This window comes from Acipenser ruthenus, chromosome 10 (genome assembly GCF_902713425.1).
Source record: "Acipenser ruthenus chromosome 10, fAciRut3.2 maternal haplotype, whole genome shotgun sequence".
Lineage (NCBI taxonomy): Eukaryota > Metazoa > Chordata > Actinopteri > Acipenseriformes > Acipenseridae > Acipenser > Acipenser ruthenus.
In genome coordinates this window covers 8,327,210-8,350,185 of record NC_081198.1, presented here as the reverse complement: position 1 = coordinate 8,350,185, position 22,976 = coordinate 8,327,210, and the positions used below count along the sequence as shown (strand labels likewise).

General features: G+C 38.4%; 3 protein-coding genes across 8 annotated transcripts in view; 2 read left to right on the top strand and 1 right to left on the bottom strand.

The window, feature by feature from the left end:
• The first annotated feature begins 1,141 nt into the window (after positions 1 to 1,141).
• Positions 1,142 to 8,040, top strand: LOC131738125 (serine/threonine-protein kinase PLK3-like). The gene is made up of 15 exons (XM_059031660.1): positions 1,142 to 1,452; positions 2,736 to 2,843; positions 3,234 to 3,350; positions 3,444 to 3,573; positions 3,804 to 3,891; positions 3,992 to 4,087; positions 4,391 to 4,589; positions 4,754 to 4,880; positions 5,150 to 5,259; positions 5,362 to 5,485; positions 5,817 to 5,900; positions 6,035 to 6,197; positions 6,293 to 6,422; positions 6,646 to 6,756; positions 6,988 to 8,040. Exons 1-15 carry the CDS (start codon positions 1,243 to 1,245, stop codon positions 7,180 to 7,182), a joined length of 1,992 nt encoding a protein of 663 aa, XP_058887643.1. The 5' UTR covers positions 1,142 to 1,242; the 3' UTR covers positions 7,183 to 8,040.
• Positions 8,041 to 8,284: 244 nt separating this feature from the next.
• Positions 8,285 to 13,755, bottom strand: LOC131738126 (dynein light chain Tctex-type 5-B-like). 2 transcript variants are annotated; one of them, XM_059031665.1, is made up of 3 exons: positions 12,922 to 13,755; positions 12,371 to 12,573; positions 8,285 to 11,496 (listed from the first exon to the last, which is right to left on the bottom strand). In XM_059031665.1, exon 3 carries the CDS (start codon positions 11,476 to 11,478, stop codon positions 10,774 to 10,776), a length of 705 nt encoding a protein of 234 aa, XP_058887648.1. In that variant the 5' UTR covers positions 11,479 to 11,496; positions 12,371 to 12,573; positions 12,922 to 13,755; the 3' UTR covers positions 8,285 to 10,773. The 2 variants fall into 2 exon arrangements, with proteins under 2 accessions (XP_058887648.1, XP_058887647.1); XM_059031664.1 differs by lacking the exon at positions 12,371 to 12,573 and having other exon boundaries at positions 12,922 to 13,754.
• A 402-nt stretch (positions 13,756 to 14,157) lies between these two features.
• LOC117402644 (BTB/POZ domain-containing protein 19-like) overlaps positions 14,158 to 22,976 on the top strand; it is a 37,349-nt gene continuing 28,530 nt past the window's right edge. The window contains exons 1-3 of one of the 5 annotated variants that reach the window (XM_034004004.2): positions 14,158 to 14,458; positions 16,250 to 16,478; positions 18,315 to 18,368. In XM_034004004.2, the coding sequence (XP_033859895.1) occupies positions 14,358 to 14,458; positions 16,250 to 16,478; positions 18,315 to 18,368 (384 nt within the window). In that variant the 5' untranslated portion in view covers positions 14,158 to 14,357. The remainder of the gene's footprint in view (positions 14,459 to 16,249; positions 16,479 to 18,314; positions 18,369 to 22,976) is intronic. The other 4 variants (XM_059031662.1, XM_034004012.3, XM_059031663.1 and 1 more) reach the window with 4 other exon arrangements.

Below are 22,976 nucleotides of genomic sequence, written 5' to 3'. Positions count from 1 at the left end.
CAAAGTCCTCTCCTTTATGGCTGTCCTGCTCAGCAGCGCCACACACCAACCTAATAAACAAAGAAGGCGAACAAAGATCGTATATCTTCAATGAGCCATTATAAATGATTGATACTGACTATAATACCTGCTATTTAAAAATACAATAAAAAGCATGTGCATTTAAACCCTTAATGCCATCATTCCTTAGTGAACTGTAATGATGGAGGTTTGTTTGCTAGCTCTGCATCTTTACACTTACAAAGATTTAAATGAAATATTAACACGCATTCAAGAAGAAAAACCTTTACCCTCTTATCAGTGTTATACTCTTAAGTTAAGATAGGGGGCATTAAATTATCATAAAAGTCGGTAAAACATATACATAACCACCACGGAGACTTATAATAAAAACAATGCATATATTTTACATCTATTGATATCAGACTATAATAATACAAATAATAATATTTTTTTTACTGCCCCAGGGCTGATTTTTTATTTTATTTTATTTTTTGCTATAAATACAGATAAGTTGTTGTATCAGCTTTGTTAAACCCATAAGAACGTGAGTCAGTAATTTAAAATAGAATAAACGTTTACATTAAATTGTACACATTGTATTGAATGATAAAGTTAGATACAATTATTACAATTCAAATCAAGCAATGAACTCACACATGCACATTACTATTTATATTGTTTATAAAACATAACCACCTAACACAATACTTACAAAAAAAAGAATATTCTTAAACACTTAAAACACTTTAAAGACAAGGTACGAAATGTCTGTGAAACAGAAGAGGCGTGAAAGCACGAAATTAGAGATATGCATTGTTTTTTTTGTTGTAGCATGTTTTACCGCTAGTCACAGGATGTCTTTGTGATGCGTGTATTCAGTGGGCTAGAGAGTGGAGATGTGTGATGATTCGTGTTTTTGTTTAAAACGCTTTTTGATGTTTACTGTTGTGTATTTAAAATAAATATATAGTATCATGATGTAGGTTACAGTAGGTTATTTAAAATATAATAGTAAAAATAAGGAGACAAAGTGTTTCGGCGGCTTTAAAAACTAATCTCCTCCCCCAGGCTGAAAGTCCTCCTCCACATTGACGTCACACAATACTTTGAATAAATGCTTGAGGGATTCCCTGCCCCGGCATGTACTGAATGGAAAACTGCTCCTCTCGGTTGAGCAGCACGTGTTATTATAAACTAAGGAACTTTATTGCACAAGGACGTTCTGTTTGGAGTTAATGAATGGATTCAGCGTGTTTCTCCCACTCTCAGCGCATTGCCTGCCATATCATGAGCCCGGACTTATTTAAAGCCAGCACAGAGAGGACAGAAGTTGTCCAGACGGCAAAACCGAGCCGAAGTAAATCAGAACTGGTCCGCCCTGAACTGGCTCAGATCGTGACTGATTCAAAGACGGGGAGATGTTACTGCAAAGGGAAACTGATGGGAAAGGTAGCTTGTCTTCCACCATACATGTTGTAGCATTTGTCTTGACAAAAATGTACATTGGTATGTTTTGTTTTGTTTTGTTTTGTTTTGTTTTTGTTTCTGCTGGAAATGTGGAGACTTGCGAATGGATTGGGATTGGGCTTGGGAGTGGTGGTAGACCATGTTGGTGTGGTCGGTCAACATTTTTGCCATTCAACACACATTTTGCATTTCTCTTTCCGGAAGTTCCAATATTACAGCAAGGACATTCTGGGTGTCCTACTTGTTAGTATTACGTCTATAATAATGTGTTTACATTAAACCATTTATTAGACTGTTTTGGGGGGGGGGGGGGGTTGAGTTGTCGTAGCTGGTTGTCTATTTATTGTGAAAGACGTTAAATGGTACGGCATACGGCAGGATAAGTCCCTGTATTTTTTTTACATTTATCGGCAGTTCAAACTCAGCTTATTAATTGCTGTTACCAAAACCCTACGCTATTGAATTGTGTAAAACTAGGCAGACTGAAGATTCATTTTATCGAATGGATTTATAGTTGGACAGAATAACTCGTTGATACTTTTGTATTAAGTGTGTGTTCTGCTTTTTTTCATTAAAGTCTAAAAAATAATGCCTTCAGATTGTCAACATTGTATTTGTAGTAGTATAATACAATAAATAACTTGTTCTATAGCTACCTTGCTTGTGTGAAGATTAATATCGTACTGCCTGCCAATTGCCACGTTGTATAAAACCATGACACGCGTTGTTCACTAAAATACTTAATATCGTCTGGTCAGGTCGTGAAGATTAGTCTTAGTTATGGCTATTTTAAGTTTATTAACTAATGGTTAGAGTAATACCTGCACGGGAGAGTTTTATGCTACAGTTTCCCCTAGTAAATGTAGAACGTAGCGTTATGTTTGGTTGATTGGGGGAGGGGGTGTGATTTAAGCTGTATCCAGTGATACTAGTTGGACACAGTACTACAGCAGCTGGATTTGTGTTGCTCCAGACCTATAAATGGTGGTTGTATTTCAATCTTGAAGTTTTGAAAGTGGGTGTCGGTTCCACCATTCGTTACTGTTCTGTGTATACAGTAGTGTTGGCAAATTAGTCATTATATAACTTAACTAATACCATACAAGATGTTTTAATCAGCTGCCAACAAAATATTGGTGCTTCTTGGAGTACTTTTTTCCTGATCCTTTGCAGACTATTCAGTAACATCCTACTTTGTGGATCATGTGCAGGGAATTGGAATGCCTTTTCATTTTGAGCTAATTTGCTTTGCTTTCTTCATTTAGGGTGGCTTTGCACGCTGCTATGAAATGACAGATATGGCCAGCAACAAGATGTATGCTGTGAAAGTAATACCACAGAGCAGAGTGGCAAAACCACACCAGAGAGAGAAGGTAAGAAAGTCCCCAGATTCTCTTCTGTCCTGTGGGGACAAAACATTTCCTCCTCCTAATGTGTGTTTTTTTTCTCCAACATATCTACTAACCCTAATGAACCTCGGTGCATTTCTTGTACTTTCCACTGTGGCTTAAAGTATGTAAACTGTGTAGTGGTGTGTTGTGTGTATGTGGTGGTTTTTTTTTTTTTTTTTTTTTTTAAAACCATAACCTGCTGAACATACCAACTGGTACATTTTTATATCTCCTTTTTGTTTGAGGTGTGGGTGGGGTGATCCTGGTTTAAGTAACTGTATGAGAGGTACTCTGTCTTGTACTGTGGTTTTTAGTTTTATAGTGTGTCCTGTATTTGAAATGACAGTCATGTGTTCTGTGTTTTGTTTTCAGATCACAAATGAGATTGAACTCCACAAAACACTTCACCACAGGCATGTAGTCAAGTTTTCTCATCACTTCGAAGATCGTGACAACATCTACATTTTCCTGGAGCTTTGCAGTAGAAAGGTGAGCGCAGTGTTTAATTCAGTTGGTATACAAGAACTGTTTGTGTGGTGTATTTTTTTTCTTTAGCACTCAACTAAATTTCCTTTCTTTCAGTCACTTGCACATATATGGAAGGCACGACACACGTTAACGGATCCAGAAGTGAGATACTACCTCAGACAGATCATATCGGGATTGAAATACCTTCATAACAGAGGGATTCTTCACAGGGACCTCAAACTAGGTGCAGATCTCATTGTTTTACTTAAGATGGAGTTAATGGATGTATACATGTTTGTGTCCGTATGCTGTGTAAAATATATATGCACATCTTTCGAAGCTGACTTGCAGAAAGTGACCCCTTACCTAAAATACAAATATTGTCTTATTTTAGTTTTTATTTATGATTGAATGTTTAGTTATGGATGCACATGACTCCTATGCACTTGTCTTATAATGCTTTCTTCTCTTCAGGTAACTTTTTTATAAATGAGAACATGGAGTTGAAGGTGGGAGACTTCGGATTAGCTGCCAAGCTGGAGCCTGCAGAACAAAGAAAAAAGTATGTTTGTTGTGGATTCTTTTTTTAAATATGTGTTGTGTTTTTTTTTATCACCACAAACCCATATTTTTTTTGTTAACCTGAGCATGTTTTTTAACAGAACGATATGTGGCACTCCCAATTATCTTGCACCAGAAGTACTGAACAGGCAAGGGCATGGACCCGAGTCAGATGTGTGGTCACTGGGCTGTGTCATGTAAGTACGAGTAAAACCTTGCCTTTCCTTGCAAATAAGACGGTGCTATGTAACCGTATAGAAAAGGGATTGGAAAATTGAGTGGTAAACTGCAGCTCCTCTTTGTGCAAGGTGAACTAAATAAATTAGTAAATGTGTTAACCACAAGCTTCCTGTAAATCTTTCCGATGAGGTCATACCAGCAAATGTTGGTTAAGTCAACTATATAACATGCGCTTCTAAGTTCTCAATTGAGAACTAAACTAACAAACTGCTTGTTAAAACTAACTAGAAATGTAATATTCCCTTACGTTTGATTTGCAGGTACACGCTGATGTGTGGGAACCCACCTTTCGAGACGTCGGACCTGAAGGAGACGTACCGGTGCATAAAGGAGGTGGAATACGTGTTGCCACACTTCCTCTCCCTTCCTGCTCAAAAGCTGATCACAGGGATCCTGAAGCGAAACCCTTCCGATAGACTGACACTAGATGAAATCCTCAGCCATGAGTTCTTTACAAAGGTGAAAATTACATTCCAGGCCTGTCATCAAGGAGCGGCTTAGAAATGTGATGCCAAATTAGACTTTTGCAAACTTCCTGATCAGTCCTCATTGTGAAATCTTTCAAACGCTAAACAAAGAACAAAAGCTAACCAAACTGTCTGTCTTCTCTGATTCTCCCACAGGGCTTTACCCCAGACAAACTGCCTCCAAGTAGCTGTGTGATGATACCTGAGCTTAACCCTCCAAGTCCTGCCAAGAAGTTTTTCTCCAAGGTGGCTAAGAGCCTCTTTGGCAAAAAAAAATCCAAAAGTAACTACATTTTAATATGAACTACTAGTTTTAAATATTTATTACTATAGTACCAAAAGTGCTAATAGTACCTGAGCCTTTTCCAGTTGCTGACATCACTTAAGATTAGAAGGTAGTTTTAGTTGGCCTAATGCTGCATCCCAATACTCTGTTACTTTAAGGGTTTTCATCTCTCTCTCTCTCTCTCTCTCTCTCTCTCCTCTTTACAGACACTTGTTGCTCGTTTCCCTCTTTCGACATGTTTAAATAACTGGCCCATTCTATTCCAGCTGAGAAAAGCCCTAGTGAGGAGCGGGATGACATCTCAAAGCTGGTGACTGGCATTGTCAAGACCTCCATCAGCCGACAGATGAGCTACAAGACTGTAGAAGGAAATGAGGTACAAGCTTTGTTCCCAGACCAGAATCTGAACTTTTGATATTAAAATAGATCTTGATGCATTTGCTTCAGCTTTCTTTATTCAGTCTTTCTGTTCCAACAGGCAACATCTCCCAATGGTCAGCTTGCTAGCTCCAGCCCAAGTCCTCTGGACACCCAGGCTGAGGAAGAGTCTAGGAAATCTGTATCTCACTCCTTCAAAGGCACTATGGCCAGCAGCAGTGATGGTGAGTAGTCTCATTCTTGGTGATCAATGTAATCTGCAGTACAGTCGATATGTAGCTAAAAAGTGCTGGATTGGTGGTTTCAGCCCCAACATAGGTTCACTAGATGTCCATTTTATACAAGGATTCTTCATTAACTAGAGAAGGAATGTGTCTCATTCCTAGTGGTATCCTGGGCTAGAAATGGTATTGTAGTAGCAATACCCTTTTTAGAAGATGTTTTAGATAGCAATGGGATCAATGAACTGGCATGGAGTGCAGGCCGCTTTCTGCCAAATACACAACTGAAGCTTCCTGACAAAAGCCTTTAAATAAATGTGTTTCTTCTTCTCAGCTTGTGATGATGGCGTCACTGCAACTGCTGTGGCTGAATCGGCAATCAAAGTCCTAAAGAACTGCTTGTCTTCAATGCCTTCAGGTAATTTGCCTTAATTTTACATTGCCTTTATTTACATATTCTCTAGTGGAGCTATATGACAGTTGCTATTGAGCCTCAGTAAGGCTTGTGTGGTGTAATAAAAACAAACTAATTGCTTAATTTTTTTCCCCCAGCATCCTGGAACCCGCCATGCCTGCCCAAGCCCAATCCATTTGTGTGGGTCACCAAATGGGTGGATTATTCAAACAAGTATGGGTTTGGCTACCAGCTGTCCAATCAAAATATTGGGGTCCTGTTTAATGAAGGGACACACTTGAGTCTCTGTGATCAGCGCAGGTGAGTGGAAGACGCTTTGAATTTACTAACCTTCTGGGCAATGATTGCCACAGCCTTGCTTTAAATAATTCCTGTTGCTTTTTCTTTCTTTGCAGAATGGTCCACTACTACTTGACAAACAGTAAACACTTTACCTTCCCTGCCACTGCTGTCCCAGAGCAGCTGCGCAGCCAGATGCATATTGTAGAGTATGTTGCTAACTACATGGAGCAGAACCTGATGGAGGTAAGTTAAACTTTGAATTATTCTGATATCATCTTGAGCACTGTCTTGGGTAGGCTAAAGTAACTTCTTACCGCACAGTGTGTTGGGGTTGATAAATACAAAACTATTGGGAGTTCTAAAAAGTTATTCCTAAATGAGTACAGTAACCCAGAAGAGACATGGTTCTGACTGCACAAAGTGTTCAGCGTTTGTGTGGGTTTTTTTTGTTTTTTTTTTCTTGCAGGGCGGTGACATCCAGTGTCGGGAAGACAAGTTGTCGTCTTCCCTGCTGCTGCTTCAGTGGGTCAAAACTGACCATGCTTTGGTGATGCTCTTCAGCAACGGAACGCTACAGGTGGGGATTTTGGATACAAAATTTAGAGGGAAGGGATTTGTGCAACATGAACAGTGTTTTGTTTGTTTTGCAAATTGTAGTATCTTGCATTCTTTAGTCTATGTGGAGTACATAAATACATAATTGATTCTGTTTATGACGTACCTATAGTATAGACACCATGCCAAAGTGTAAACCAAGGTCAAATTCTCATTAGCCTTTTTTTTTTTTTTTTTTTTTTTTTTTTTTAAGGTCAACTTCTACACTGACCACACCAAGATCATTCTGTGCAAGTCTGAAGACTCCTACCTCCTCACCTACATCAGCAAAGACCGGGTGTCCTTCACTTACAAGCTGAGCACACTGGCGGAGCACGGCTGCTCCTTGGAGCTGCGGCACCGGCTTAAATATGTCCTGCAGCTGCTGCAGCACAAAGCTGATGCATAATGAGGAGGTGAGGAAAGGACTGCACATGGATTCCCTCAAACCTCAGGGGGGGCCATGGTCATCTGCATTGCTGCTTCTGGGGAGCAAATAATGTGACTCCTTTACTGAGATGTCTCAATTTCTACGGCTAGTGTCTGGCCTCTTTTGGACTATGGTGGACAGAAACTGAATTTTTTTTTTCGGGAGCGGGGGAGGGCAGAGTAAACCTTTTAATTGACTGCAATATCACCACTCCCTCTTTTACACATGCGCACAACTTGTTTCTCACCCCTGAGCCTTTTTACCGAAGGCGTACACCAAGAGCTATTACCTGGCTGAGCAGGCTCGGTCAGGATGGACGTGTAGGTTCAAAATTTAATTTTATGTGTGGAAATCACTTCCCTTTTTAAGCTATTTGAAAAGGAGAATAAACCTTTAGAGTCACTACTGGCACACAACTATATATGGGAAGGGAATAAAATTGTGGTTTTAGATTTGCACTGTGTAGTGCTGTTTATTTTTGAAGATTCTTGTGTCACTAAATGCAGTTCTTATTTGGCAATTATATAGCTGCCACAGTTTTTTTGATAACTGTAGAAACCAAAAGTAGGTAATTCCTTTTTAAAAATATAATATTTAAAAGCTGACAAGGGTTGAAGGATGAGCCTGTGGTCTGTGCTCTGGCTTGATCAAACTATACAAGTGAATGTAAAAGTGCCTTTAGTCTGGCATGTGCAATTACTTGATTTTTTTTGCATATTTTGCAATGGAAACTCAACAGAATGTCTGTCTGGGGATGGGGCGGGGGAGAGAAGGAGAAGTATTTCACAGCATAAATTGGCCAGTGGCAAATTCTGGCCCTTTTTTTGTTTTGTTTTTTTCAAAGGATTTTAGGCCTCTGAATTTGGACAAGGGGTCTTTTCCTTTTATTTAAATGACACTTCTGCAACTGTTGATTGATTTGGTAATCTATATCCATCTCAAATCAGTCATGTTCTGTTCTTGTCCCTGTGCAGACTGTGACCTTTCAACCGAAGTGTTGATACATTTCCAAGAGTGTATTTCCTATAATGTTAGGAAGGTTGGACAAAGGGACAATCTTTTCTTTCATGCCATTTGATGTTGTGTGTGTGTGTAGGTTTTTTTTTTTTGTTTTTTTTTTTATGTAGTAAATTTATAATTTATATTTTTATTTATGAAATTACTTATTTATTATGTATGTCTTTTGTGTAACTGTCAACACCAGGTCAAACTGTTTCTTTAATTATGACCACTTTTTTTTTTTTTTTTTGTTAAATAAAGTTTGAAATCTCTGCACTTGCTTTGATTTTTATTAAGTGTTGAACATGAACTGTTTATTTTGTGTGATATAACTATACAAGTGTGTGTATCCTGAAATGTTACATGAGCACTATATTAATAAATAAAAGTAGTATGAACACAACATTAGAAAGGCTATTGAAGACAAGATCTTGAAGCATGTGCATGGTCCTATTCAAATATACTGCTCTGTAGGTAATTAACTACTGTCATGATACAATCACCTCTATTTATTTCTTAGCAGACACACTTATCCAGGGCGACTTAGTCGTGAACAAAAATACATTTCAAGAATCACAGTAAAAGTAATAATACAATTAAGAGCAAGACAAAAATACAATGACTTTGGTTCTAGTGTGGTATTTATATTCCTAGTAGAACATGTGCCTAGTATTGCTGTGAATTTAATTTTTTTTTAATTAAATTTTTATATAACTAGCTAGGTTAATGCAAAGCATATTACATCTCAGAAAGGGAATAATTGGAAGTTGGCTGCAGAATGATATGGAGTGACTAAGAGGGTCTCAAGAACAGTGATCTTTAAAATGTCACACCTCTTTTATTTAATGGGTACAATGCCAATATAGGAATGCTTCAAAGGATTGAAGTGGGAAAACCAAGCTGAAGTGTGTGTCCAACTGTTGATTACTTAAATAACCCCCCCCCCCCCCTTTTTTTTTTTTTAAATATAGATAGAGTTATCGCCAGTCATTTTTACCCTGGTTTTCTCCCCAATTTGGAATGCCCAATTATTATTTTTATCCCGGTTCACCGCCGCAACCACCCAGCGACTTGGGAAACAGAGGCTGAAACACGCGTCCTCCGAAACGTGTTCCTGCTAATCCGTCATTTTCCGCACTGCGGATCCACAGCGAAGCCACCAGACCTATAGTGCCGGAGGACAACACACATCTGAATGACTACACTGCAGACCCGAGGGCGCTCCATCAACCACAGGGGTCGCTGGTGCGTGGTGAACCATGGATTGCCCTGTCGACCTAAGCACTCCCTACCTGGGCGGTGCTCGGTCAATTGTGCACCGCCCCCTAGGAACCCCGGGTCACGGTCGGCAATGACATATCCTGTTGTGCCGGTTTATTATAAATAAAAGATTTGAACAAAACAAAACACTGGGACACCAAAAATAAAAGGCATGTTGGCCTAAACAAACACAGTGAGACAAACCAAAAACAAGTAACTTACTGATTTAAAGTTGGCATGAATAGCAATTGTGATTCTTTCTGTACCTCCCGACTCTCGTTCTTTCCTCACCAAACACCCAACCCTGTGTGCGTGAAACACTGACTCTTTTATGCAGCTGTACCGAGACTCAATTGCTAATCAATCATTCAATTGAATCTCAGCACAGTCTGCACATGAACTACTGTGTGCACTCTCTGTGCCCAATACTAATATGCATTTTATCTGCACGTGAAGTGATTGTGCTGTCAACATACGTGACTACAAGTGTTGCAAACAATAAAAAAATTCCTACTTGTTGTAAAATCTACTATATATATAAAAAAGCATATAATACAAAACTGTAAAAAGAATAGACCTATAACTCACAAAGCTATGTTTTATGAAGATACAATCAGAAAACATGATTTAACACATCAGTTTCATTATAGTAGCACCGAAATACACCTGATTTACAGTAATCGCCCAATTTCCTGCTTTTGACAGGCTCCGGCTGATTTAATCAGTTAATTTAATTTCTCAGCCCAGAGACATTCAAACTGAAACCTGTATGAAGATGAGAATTTTTAGGACATGAAAAGGACCCTTCTTTATGATTAACTTATATGTGGAACGAAACAAAAACACTTTAAACTTTCATTAGATCCTCAAGACCTGGTTTTGTCTTAATTGCTTTGCCACAGAAAAGGCAACTACATCCTACATCCAGTGCATTAATTGATAATATTAGCTCTATTGATTTGTATTCTATGCACCAAGCATCCTGTTTGTCATATTCACTGCAGCCTTAGACCATTCTGATGGTTTAAAGATTACAACAGCTGACAGGGTAGGAAACCTTTCAGAATGAATTATGGAGCTTTTGGAAGGGAAGGGAGAGTCAGAAGACTAAAGGCTAAATTCCTTATATGAAGTCCAACTTGGAATATATTCCTATTGATACAGAAAGACAAACAAACATACTGATTTTTACATTGTTTTACACACTGGCAAAATATCAGAATCCAGATTGCTCGGGTTTAGAATATGGAGGCCAACAAAATGATTCCCTATAATCTGTTTCTTAGGGGAAAAGCCAACACTTTTTAGCTCTCACTCACAATACAATCCATGGACCATAGCCACGGCAAAGAGTGAGGCATTTTGAAAGGTAGCAATAGCAAAGTTATCTTTGTCTGAGTCCCACAGACAGCGACTGGCAACCCTTAAGCCTTGGTTGTTGAGCTGTCCTAGGATGACATGGCAGACCAGTTTATAGCGGGCCGGGTTAAGGTCTTTGGCTTTGCTACGGATGAGATCAGAAAGGTTCTGGGTCACTTGTCCGCAGGTAACTGGGTTGTACCGCGTGTCGCTCAGAAAGCCAGCTAGTGTGGCCTCCAGGAGGCACTGGACCTTACAGGCATCAAAACGGAAACCCTCATCTGGATGGGTTTTGTAGGTGTTCTCGAACAGAGTCTCCTGGACAGGCTGGTACAGTGGCAGGCCAGAGAAGCTGACCCGGCCACTGTGCATCCAGGGTCCCAGCGAGAGCCGCTTGCCCAGAGATAAGGACTCCTTGCGGGTGAGGTTGAGGTTGCTGAAGACTGAGCTGCGGCGGGAGGGAATGACAGAAAGGGATCCCTCCACACTCTTGAGGTGCATTAGGTGCTTGGGGTGGTGAAGATCCACAGATTGAGAGCTACGCCGAGTAGAAATGGAGCCTGCCTGAGTCCGCAGGACACCACCACTCTCTGCAGCCAAAGCCTGGTTAAACTGCGCCAGAGTTTCCTGCGATAAGGGGAGCTGCTTGGTTGTCATCGTGTTCCCAAAACTAACCTATGATGAAAAAAAAGTAGCAAATAGCTATGACTAAAAAATAAAACACAATTCAAGCCCTACTTCACAAATATAAGTTAACTTGTACTGTCCTTTGCCATTATAAGCTTCTAATGCCTGGTAACAAAAAACATTTCTCACTTGGGTATCAGTGTAGTTATATCTAGTATGCAAGCTTTAGATTTTTTATTGGTAACACATTTTGGCAAAATATAAATGAACATATTCTAGCTTGAGGGCTTTAATCTGTAGAACTGCATGGTATGAGGGCAGAATGTCCTCATTCTATTTAACTACATTACAATTAGATTTCACACTACCATTATAATCATTGCTTTATATTCAGTGCTTGAAATGGGATGCAAAGCACAATCAAAGTAAGTCATGCAGATTTAATCTTTTTAACAACTTTAACTCTAAACTCCTCAGGTACAAACCTGGCGTAGTAAATGCAGAAGTTTTTAAAGATTCATTACAAACTACTGTATAACATACTTGCTTTTGGGAAAACACCTAGGCCTAAATGAAAAAAATGGAAAAATGTCTGGAGGTTAAAGGTAGAAGAGCCATCAGTTTGGACAGATACCGGGCTACCATCAAGACATTATTGATAAGCATCCTTTCTTGTAAAATATGTTTTTACGGTATGCAGCAGTCTGACAATGAGTTAGTGTTTTAGTGTGGGGGGAGAGTCCCTCTAACTTCATGAAAGCGGGATGCTTATCTTTTATCAAACAATCATCTTGCTGTCTACTCTAGACATGTCTACACATGATTAAGATGACTGGAAACTTCAGCCGGCAGAGCTAAACATTTCCTTCTGCTGTTACTGTGACTGCTTTTATTATTTTATTTATGGTACATGTCTACCTACCTGATGATAAGATGATAAATGACAGGCACTAGGGCCTCTTCACATACAGAGCGGCAAAAATATCTTGATCTATATTGTCATGAGCTGCCCTTAAATGGAACTACTCGAACTGGGGACAGCAGTGTGGAGTAGTGGTTAGGGCTCTGGACTCTTGACCGCAGGGTTGTGGGTATTTCTTAGTAGATGCCCTTATGCAGGGTGACCTACAATTGTTACAAAATATCACATTATTTAGATATCACTGTTTTCCCCCCACACACATACAATTACCCATTTATACAGTTGGGTTTTTACTTGAGCAATCTAGGTAAAGTACCTTGCTCAAGGGTACAGCAACAGTGTCCCCACCTAGGATTGAACCCACAACCCTCTGGTCAAGAGTCCAGAGCCCCCACACTGCTTCACACAGAATATAGAATTGGAAGCTGGTGATCTTTTATATAGGGGGACTTTCAATTTCAAGAATCTACAAGTCCAGACGTAAAGGGGGCTAATGCCAAAAAGGTGTAACAAGAAAAAAGATCTTTAAAAAAATATAAATTTCCCCTTACCTTTGTAAGACATTCAGCTACAACACAGTGTCCCGTCGTAGGCACTTCTTACTTATGAGTATCTTCAGAAACTGCCTCAGTGCATGAGAGAACTTTGGCACACTTGCTTGGGCGTGTGATCAGTCAACACTGACCTGCAAGCTTTAACTTTATGGGTTTAGTTATACTGCATGTCTTGGTAAATTATTATCTACCGGGGGAGGACAGGTCAGCAATAACAGCTTGAAGTGCAATCCCTCACTATAAAGAGGGAAGCGCTAGGCTTGGCACACTGCCACCCCCTGCACTAGGTCGCCATGGCAATGCCTTTGCTTCCAGCTACAATCTTTCTCCTTTTAAGTAAGGGATACTTTTTATTTTCCTAAGTAAGCCACCACAAGCTTATCTCAATGTTGCAGAATTTATTTTGTGTGTGTTCAAGTAGCTTGTTTTTCAAAACCAGACTATTCTTTTTTAAGGGAAACGTTCTCCAAAATTAGATTGACTGTAAACGGCAGGACTCCTGGAGGTACTAAGCAATCTATAGCTTAACCTGACACATTTTGCCAGCCTGCAAACATTATTTCTGTTGAAATTTTGCAAGGGAATTCTCTTATGCCTTGGTTAAATGAGGTCTGCCTGGGCACTGCAGTTTCTAATGGATATTAGAAAATGCAGTGCCCAGTGGATATGTGTATACCACTTCTGAAATGCCATTTAAAATGTATTTTACACTTGCATTGGCTGAAGGGCAGCATAATGAAATGCAATACAAAATGTTTAATTAACCTACATGCATTTTTAAAAAAAAATGTTATGTCAGCATTTCTAGTTCTGCATCCCATTGTTTTTACCCTGACTATAATAATATTCTGTTGAAAAATAAATAAATCTAGTTTTAAAAAGTCTCCAAAATATGTTATCTAATTTATTTACTCTAACAATATGGAAACATATTGTGTACCCCTTATGGATGCACCAACATGTTTTACTTTTTTTTTATTTATTTATTTTTTTTAATTTTGAGCAACAGCCAAACTAAATCATGGCCACAATTTTGTAAACTTTTTTTTTTTTTTTGGAGGGGCTGAGTGGTAACGTGTTTGTAGTATAGTAAAATGTATTATTTTATGTAGACACACGTCTAACTTAAATGTTATTTTATTACAAATTGAAAAATATGGAAGTAAATGCTTCAGCTCTATATATAGAATATAATTGGAATGGTCGTTTGGAAAACATATATGTTTTCCAAACGACCATTCCAATTATACTCTATACTGCGTAATTCCTCGTTTCTACCCACACCGTGTAGCACAGTATGTGCATTTCGCCTTCTCTACGCGTCTTAGCATCTGCAATGCGGCTTGTCCCGTCTTTCCTTTCTTAATAACCCTTTCCTAATTTCACTCCTGTAGCCCTCTCTCTCTCCCCACTTTTGCTCTCTTTTCCCCGGCATGGCCTCTACTTGTTCCCAGATTCCCTCTACTAGCCAGCAAGGAAACACTGCAACATTCACTGCCGCCCTTCGGAGCCTTGTCAACAACCCCGACTTCAGGTGAGACGGTCGTGGAAAGCAGCCTACAGGAAAATTCGCGGTTCCACGAAAATGTCAGTGCAGGCCTGTTTAAAAAGTAAACAATACAAAATGCATGAATACACACATTTCAATAATGCAGCAGCGTTTTTATGTTACAAGAACTAATCAATATGAATTTACAAGAAGTTGATGTCTTTAAAAAAAAGCATTTTTGCAAACCTTTATCTTTGCACCGGTTGCAACAGATCATTGTGCATTGTTTATTGTTTAAAAATGAATTCAGACACAGGATGTTGGTTAGAGTTTCTTGAAGTTTAACACACGCAGTTGTGCAAGTAGGTTATACTACGAAAAAAAGAGGAAATAAGGAAATAAGATGTCTGATTTATTATTTTATTTCCATACCAAACATACTTATATTGTATATACTAACCTAGATATAGATGTATCGCGCATAGGCTAATGCATTTTTAATAAATGACAAAATAAAACAAAACTAGACCCGAGTATGGAAACCTGAGAAATGCAGTTGAATAGGGATCAAAACATGCAGTGTTAAAACAAATACTGTGAAAACATTAAGCTGTTCTCCAAATGTGTACATGTGTCTTTAATATTTGCACTCCCAAGATGAGCTTTCAGTGCCATTCAGGATGTAAATATTCATGCGTCGTAGAATTGATATAGTGTTTGTACTGTTGTAAAGTAAATACACAATTTAAGAATAATTACAGCTTGTGCAAATAGGTCTAGCTCCGACTTATGCAGCCTGTCTTAAACTCTTTCTTCATATTTAAACCACATGTATAGTTCAAAGAGTTTGAAGTACTGTACAAATAGTGAGGGACATGTCCCTTCCCATGTACAGTTACCGTGAACTACACTTTTGGGCATCAGCTACAGGACCTGTTATGACCTGTGGTTGTGGTTGCCCTTGAATGTTGATCTTTTGGTGCCTCCACCTGACAAGTTTCACAGCAACAGTAACAAAGTGACATACAAATAACTACTCTGTGCTTTTATAAAATATAGGCTAAGTGTAAAATAGATGATCATAGATGTCCTATAATAATAAATAAATACATTATTTTGACCAAATGCATGATGGCTGCAAACCTACCAAGACAGTGTAATACAATTCAGGTGTACACAAAGCCAGAGACTAAGGGGTGAACTATGCTTCATCAACAACTACTGCTCTAGAGTCATTTACAATAGGACCTCGGTTTTACGTCTCATCCAAAGGACGGAGCACAAGGAGGTTAAGTGACTTGCTTAGTGTCACACAGTGAGTCAGTGACTGAGCTGGGATTGAACCCGGAACCTCCTGGTAACAAGCCCCATTCTCTAACCACTGGACCACCTATTGTTATATTGTTATTTTTATGTTGTTGATGATTACAAAAAGAACAGCATTTGGGTAAGAGATGGTTTGGAGTCCATTATGAGAGAGTAATAACTAAGAAAGATGTTTCAGATGTCATAGACAGCATAAAGGTAAATGGTTTCCTCATCTCAAATCCAGAAATGTTAAGTGAATCAGACTCCTGTTGCATAGCATTTGAAGCAAGTTTAGGCTTTAATGAGCTTAATTGGTTACACCTGGTTTCGTAAAATCTTATTATGCTCAGGTGTGACAGTAATTAGACTTAGAGCTTTAAAATAACAAAGGCATTCTTGAATAATGATGCATTCACTTCAGTTTGAACATTTAAGCGGAAGTTTTATTAAGTAAAAATAGGAAAACAAGGGTTAGTCTTAATAATGATCATAACACTCATAATGAATCGTTATTTATGTATTTCACAGTGATGTTAAGTTTGTGGTGGGAAAGGAGCGTCAGGAGGTGTTTGCACACCGCTGTATTCTTGCCTGCCGCTGTGAGGTTTTCCATGGGATGTTCAGCCAGCAACTCCAGTCCGACAGACCCAGGGAACTGATGGACATTCCTGTTGTGCTCTCCGACGTGCAGCCCGAGGTTTTCTTGGCTGTGATTGAGTTTCTATACACCAACTGTGTAACCTTAAACAATTGTATTGTAAGTAATGATTGATCCTCTCCATGAATTTCTTGAAAGGGGTGGTGTGTTTGCACAAAGGTGTTCGGCAAATTTGTTCATGAACTCATCTCGCCCCACTGTCCTGCTAACCACAGGTAATGTGAAGACTGCTGACTTTTCCTGCACAAAAAAAGACTCATACAGGTCTAAAACTTTTGATCTACAGCTTGACGTTTAATAAATTGGATCATGTTGCACAAATGTCCAAGCATTATACTATATAAAAAATGCTTTCCTTCTAAGACTGTTAGAAGTGATGGTGAAAATGTATTTTTATTATGTTGTTCATAACCAAAATACTCTTTGCCAGCTAAGACCGCCCAATAGAGTCATTTTTACATTCAGGAAATCAGTAGAAGAGCGTAAAAATTATTTCTGGCTGTACTCAGGTTGCTGTTACATATAAATTGGTTTGTAAGAGGTTGGATTAAATTCAGTTTTGCTGATAGAACTTTTTGATGAATAAACAACACTCCATCTGGGCCAGTGGCATGTGATCATCACAGCCCATCTGTTGGAGTTTTGTCCGTTGCATTCTTCAATTCTGTCAGCAGAAGTGCCGGGGAATTTGAATAATGTAGGAGGAGGAATCAGCAGTGCTGTGCAATGCATTGGAGTCTTCACTTAACAGCATTTAAATTTATTACATGTTAGAGGTGTGAAGGAGCAGCCAGAAGATCCCCATTTCAGATTCCATCTTAATAACCACTGATTTAAAATACAACAGCAAATGTTTCATACTAAACAGAAACAGAGGGCTGTCCCCAAACATTTAGTACCAGTGTTATTCTGGTGAGCTTCAACTCCAATTTAGTGCTGATAAAAGGTGCACAGTAAAACCTGTGGTCATTTCAGGGTCGATGGACCCTGTTCACAAAGCTTTATCTCATGATTTATTAAAATATTAATATATACATACACACACACGGATGAAGGCTATATTTGCATCCTTAGCCATTTGAAAAAAAGGCATACCACAGTAGTGACGTCAAAATGGCATATACGTCTAGAAGATTATACTTGACCTTTGACCCATATTTGCATCCCGAGACCACTTTCAAACACAAAATGTCTCATTTTCAATCACTCGACAACACCCACCATTTGTGGTTTTTAGGCACTTCTAACAAATCTGTCTCTGTGAAGATTTGTAATCATTCTACTCTGACAGCTACTAAAAAAAAAAAAAAACATACCCCATTGAAACACCTTTTCCTTAAAAATAAGTTATTTTTTGCAGTTCATTATCTACCCAGCTTAATTCACTGTTCCTGAATTATCAAAAAGAAAATTATATTTAAGAATCTTTAATATTGACTTAATTTACATTATTATTATTCATTAAATTCAGTTGCAATTTGAACCTTAACACCCCTTTATTGTCTTTTTGGGGTTTCTGTGACAGTTTATAAACTTCTCAACCTAACAGTCTTGTAGTTTATGACGTCACATAAACCCTAGATGGAATTTTTTCCTTTAACTCAAAGGAAACTCAGATCATTGAAGCCCATCCATCTATTATTCTCTATATATTCAAGGGCTGGTGTTCCATGTACTGTATGTAAAGCACATAGAGTAATTGAGCTGATTCAATTGATTGCAGTTCAGGCAGTGAAAATGGTTTCTTGCAATGAGAAACTTTCTAGTGGTTGATCTGATGAGGCTACTGTATTTATTAGGAATTTCTTCATGAAACAGTACATCAGTTTCAAGAAATTGACTGTCACGGTTTTCATTTAAATATTGTATCGTGTGACACTAACAATAATGTACCTTTTTTTTTAACCTGTATACTACCTTCTGTTCTACCCCTAGGCTCTGGAGGTTTTAACTTCAGCTGTGGAATACGGACTGGATGATCTTCGAAAGGTGTGTCTCTAATTCTGGGTGCATGATTCTTACCATTAGCTCACCTTTGTTAATGTAATCGGTTGCCGATTTTGGTAATGATGAAGCTTGAGTTCAGAAGCAAGCAATTCCTTGTCTGTGTATTTATAGTGTCTTGCAGCATTCGGTGGTAAATGATTTAATTTGGAAAATACAGTGGCGATAAGCTGCTGGGGGCATAGTATTTGTAATTGTTTACCTTTTATCATTATGTTTTGCACAGGTGTGAAGGAGTTTGTGGTTAAACCTGTAGCGTTAATTGTTTTGCAACACACTGGATATTTCAGTGATGGCTATGCCAGGCAGTGTTAAGAGCAGGATAAGACAGTTGCACATTAAAGTTCAGTTTTTGTAGAAACACAGAAAAAGGCATTGAAACCGTCAAAACAAAAATTCTAAAACCAGTTTTTATCAAACTTGACCTCTAAATGGCTATGTTACATGTTGGTATTGACTGACTGCGACATACTTCTGTGTGCCACCTGTTTGGGGTTACTACTGCATTAAGTATATCCAATGGGTCTCAGCTCTTAGTGTTGTTCTTAGTGGTCAAGTCACAAAATCACTGTGAGCATTTGGCATTGATGACTACTTTTTATCAGCAAAAATACAGAATGCATTAGAATTAAACAAAAAACTATTTAAAGAAAAAAAAATGAACAAAAGGAATAGAGCTTAATAAAGCCCCTTAGGACCCTGTGGCTTGGGGGTCAGATACATGATTTCACAATGCTTTTGATAAGCAGGGTTTACTTCGGAGACAGGCACAAGTGAACAATGCGAATATCGATGCCCTGGAAGCAGCTTGTTACAGACGCTTCCATCCGAGCTTCTCTGGATTGAACCGGTGGCCCAAATGTTGATTAGAGCAAACGTTTCTTCATCCCTGCTGCAATCTGGCTCATGGTGTGTCTCAAGCAACACAAATATGGCTAAACGGAATGAACAAAAATGTTCCTTTCGGAAGTGAAACCTTCACGCAGGTGTGACTGTTTGCTATTTCGTCCGCTGTAATGTATTTTGTCTCGCTCAACCATGTCAAAGCGTGTTGACCCACATCCTGAGGTGGGTCGCTGGGACCCGGGTTAACCCGGATACGACCCAGGTACGTGGTTTCACACTACGCAGGATTGTGACCCAGGTAGCCAGAAATGATAGTGTGAAAGGGGCTTTAGATTGAATGTTCAACATGAGACCTATCCACATGAAGTGACATCTGTCCAGTCCATCACCATGGCTGGGTATGCTCTGTTTACCCTGGCAGTAGTTGCATCAAACAAAACAATGTGTATAAATAGATGTAACCTGTAGTAATTTATCCAAGGTGTTTTATAACTCATCTCATGCCCTTTTTAATAATCATGTTTCTCATTTATAGTCCTTGAATGTGTTCAGTTTGTACCACACCGGTTGGCCACATGACAGTCAAAAATGTTTTGAAATTTGAAACACTTGCTTGACCTTGTGCATTGAAAAATGAGCAGGGAGGATTTTTTTGCAGTATAACCTTTAGCTTGTGCAGGCCTGGGCATGTCTGTAGGGGCTGATATAAATCAATGCTATGTTATTAGGAGTTACAGCCCTTGAAGCAGTGAGGTCTGGAGGAAGGCAGGGATTTTCTTGAGCTGGAAAACAAACAGCAGACAGAACATAGTGTGCTGCTTTTGAAGGAGAATTTGTTATAAATATAAATGATTTTTATACTGCCTAGAGATGAGGGTGCTTTTCCATACAAAGAGTTTGGTTGGAGATTAGTTTAAGCATATAGATTTATTTTTCTTGCCTGGAGAATGTTTCTAAAGTGTCATAAAGTAGAGCTCAGTGGAAGTTGTGCAAAAACAAAAGTTAAGTATAAAAAGAGATTCAAAGGGTTTACACAAAATAAAAAGTAAGCTATTGTAACACTTTGTTTTAACTAATAATGTGCAAGTAAAACCCAACACTTTTCCGTTCAAATTTATAATTTCTACACCAGACAGGTGGTTGACACCTTAAAATGTACTGTTCACACAGTAGCTGTTGAATAGCTACAAACATTTCTCCGTGTTGCACCACAGTAAAAGCACAAATACAGCATTTTCAAACATTGACATGTTTGTTTCTGTAGGTTGTTAAGGACCTTGCTGTGATAATATTTTGAACATGGATATTAGCACTACAACTTTGTGTACTTCCTTTTTTATTTGTATGATTAGCCGACCTTGAAAAAAGAAATTTGTAAGAAGCCAAGCCACAACAAGGAACCTATTTACACAATAGTCCATTAACAAGATTAGAACCTATTCAGAAAATAGTTGGTCAATATATTATGTTGAAATGCGCAGAAACAAAAAATGATTAACGTTTTTTATTTTTCTGAAAAATACCTGCATATGAAAGTTTTTGGTTTTCATTTTTTTAAAAATCACTACTGAAATCAAGGTAAAAGAAAACCATTGGGCCCACAGCACAGGAAGTGATAAGGTATCATGAGGCAGCAGTTTAACCTTTTAAGACCTAGGGTGGTATTTGAATTCCAACACTAGTAACATGCAAGGAATTGATTTTTAAAGCCTTGTACCCCCAATATTCTCAATGGAAAGTAAGGATATGCTAGGATTCATGCAAACCCTGCTTCCCTTTGTAAAATTGTAAGATTTAAGCGTGCTGTAAGATGCATGGACATTGCTGAATATCAGGAAGTCATCCAGTTTGCTGAGGCAGTGGGATAATGCATGAGCTGGGAATGGGGTGACAGCATACCATATGACATTTAGTCTGCAGTTTATTAATCAGGCTATATAGCCTGATTTGTTTTTCAGACAGCTGGTGTTAGCTAGCATTGTTAATTAATATGTTTACATGGTATCCAGAAGTACAAATGGCATTATCAGCATGGAAAACCTTATTGCTTCTGAACTTGAATAGTAATGGGCTTGTACAAGAATAAAAAATATTGCCCTGTGTTCTCCAATATGTGAATCAACTATTTTGATAATGTATAAAATGTAAAGTACTACTGCAAAGGTAGATTTTAATGTAATCGTGGATATCTAAAGAATAAAGGGGTATAATACAGGGCTGGTATAAAGTCGCTTTGGCTTGGGGTAACACAATACTGCAATAAAAAAAATCTGTGTGTGAGGACTCCTATTCAGCATCCCATCACTCTGCGACGTTCACACATAATTCATTAATAATGAGATATGGACTTTTTTTTATTGCATCATTGTGTTCATCTTGGCTCGTACTGTGTCCGTACCAAAATTCAGCACTTTACGTCAGATAGGTAAGCAAAGTGTCCAAAGCAACAGACATGTATATTTAACCCAGTTTAGGCTGATCAAATTAATTTGGCAACCCTTTATAAAGACCCTGTATGGCCTCAGTGGTTAGTTTTATAATATGATATTGATTAAGCCAATGAAATGCAAGCTGTTTCGTGCTGATATAAAGAAAAACATTCTGGTGAGAGTCATTTTGATATTTGACATTTTATTAGTTTGCAGTGTGGAGTTTAGTGATTCCCTTAAACCAGAATCCCATTATTTTATGACAAATACCGCAGTTCATATCTGCTTTTAGTCTATTGCAGGGTTTAGTGAGAGACTGTACTATGTGTATGTGCTAAGCATTGTTTTGAACTGGACCAGGTGATATTAGATAAATGGAGGTTAATGGAGGTTGTCTGTATGCCACATTTACAGTTTTGCATAGGGCTGATTTTTCAGTTGTCATCTGACGTAGTTGGATCTTGCATCAAAAGAAGGTAATTGAAAATATATTGGAAATAAAAAAAATAAAGAATACAGTAAAGTTCTGCCAAGATGTGGGTCCTCAGTCCATCAGAGAGCAGTTTTTTTTCCATTCTTTCTTACCTTTCTTTCTTTAATAGTGTCATCTGTCCTTTAGGACTGGTGCTCCATATAGAAATAGATCCCAACCTGTCGCCGGACATCCGCAGTGATTACTTGAATTGCTGCTGCTTCCTTTCATGTGTTGCTCTGTGCTGAGCTTGCTTTGTTATGTGCACTTCACGTGCAGGCTCTTGTTACAGATCTAATCAGCACACTGTTAAGGTACAGTTATGCTTTTGTCCTTGGCTTGACATAGTATCACTTATACTGTCACATTGTTTGGATGGATGACCTTTAAGGCCTGGTCACATGGGGCGACTTTTGTCGACTGCAACAAGAGGAACACATTTGTTTCCTGCATGTTGCTTTCAAGTTTGCGGTGGTCACCCCAGAGATGATAATTTAATCAACAAGCTGGCAACACACAGGCAACAATGTAATGCAACCCAATCATAATGCACGTTTTTGTCATGAGACATAAACATGCAGCGAAGATTACGATATAAAAATGTACTAATTACATAAACAAACCTGTAGTTCCTTCTTGATTAAATAAAAAGGTGTACATTAGCAGAATTATTTAGTTAGTAGGTCTACATATTTAATATGCTAAACATAATAAATATGTTGGTATTCATTATCTTAAACAATACAGTACTTTTAATTCTAGGCTTTCGAGAACAAGAAGGCAGACCTGAGATTTAAAAAAAAAAAACATCACTTAGTTTACTGTTAAAACAAAAGATGTTATTAT

Coding starts and splice junctions, on each gene's coding strand:
- LOC131738125 (XM_059031660.1), top strand. CDS start 1,243: ATGGATTCAGCGTGTTTCTCCCACTCTCAGCGCATTGCCTGCCATATC. Junction 4,088..4,390: donor TGGTCACTGGGCTGTGTCAT/GTAAGTACGAGT, acceptor TTTGATTTGCAG/GTACACGCTGATGTGTGGGA. Junction 4,590..4,753: donor GCCATGAGTTCTTTACAAAG/GTGAAAATTACA, acceptor ATTCTCCCACAG/GGCTTTACCCCAGACAAACT.
- LOC131738126 (XM_059031665.1), bottom strand. CDS start 11,478: ATGACAACCAAGCAGCTCCCCTTATCGCAGGAAACTCTGGCGCAGTTT.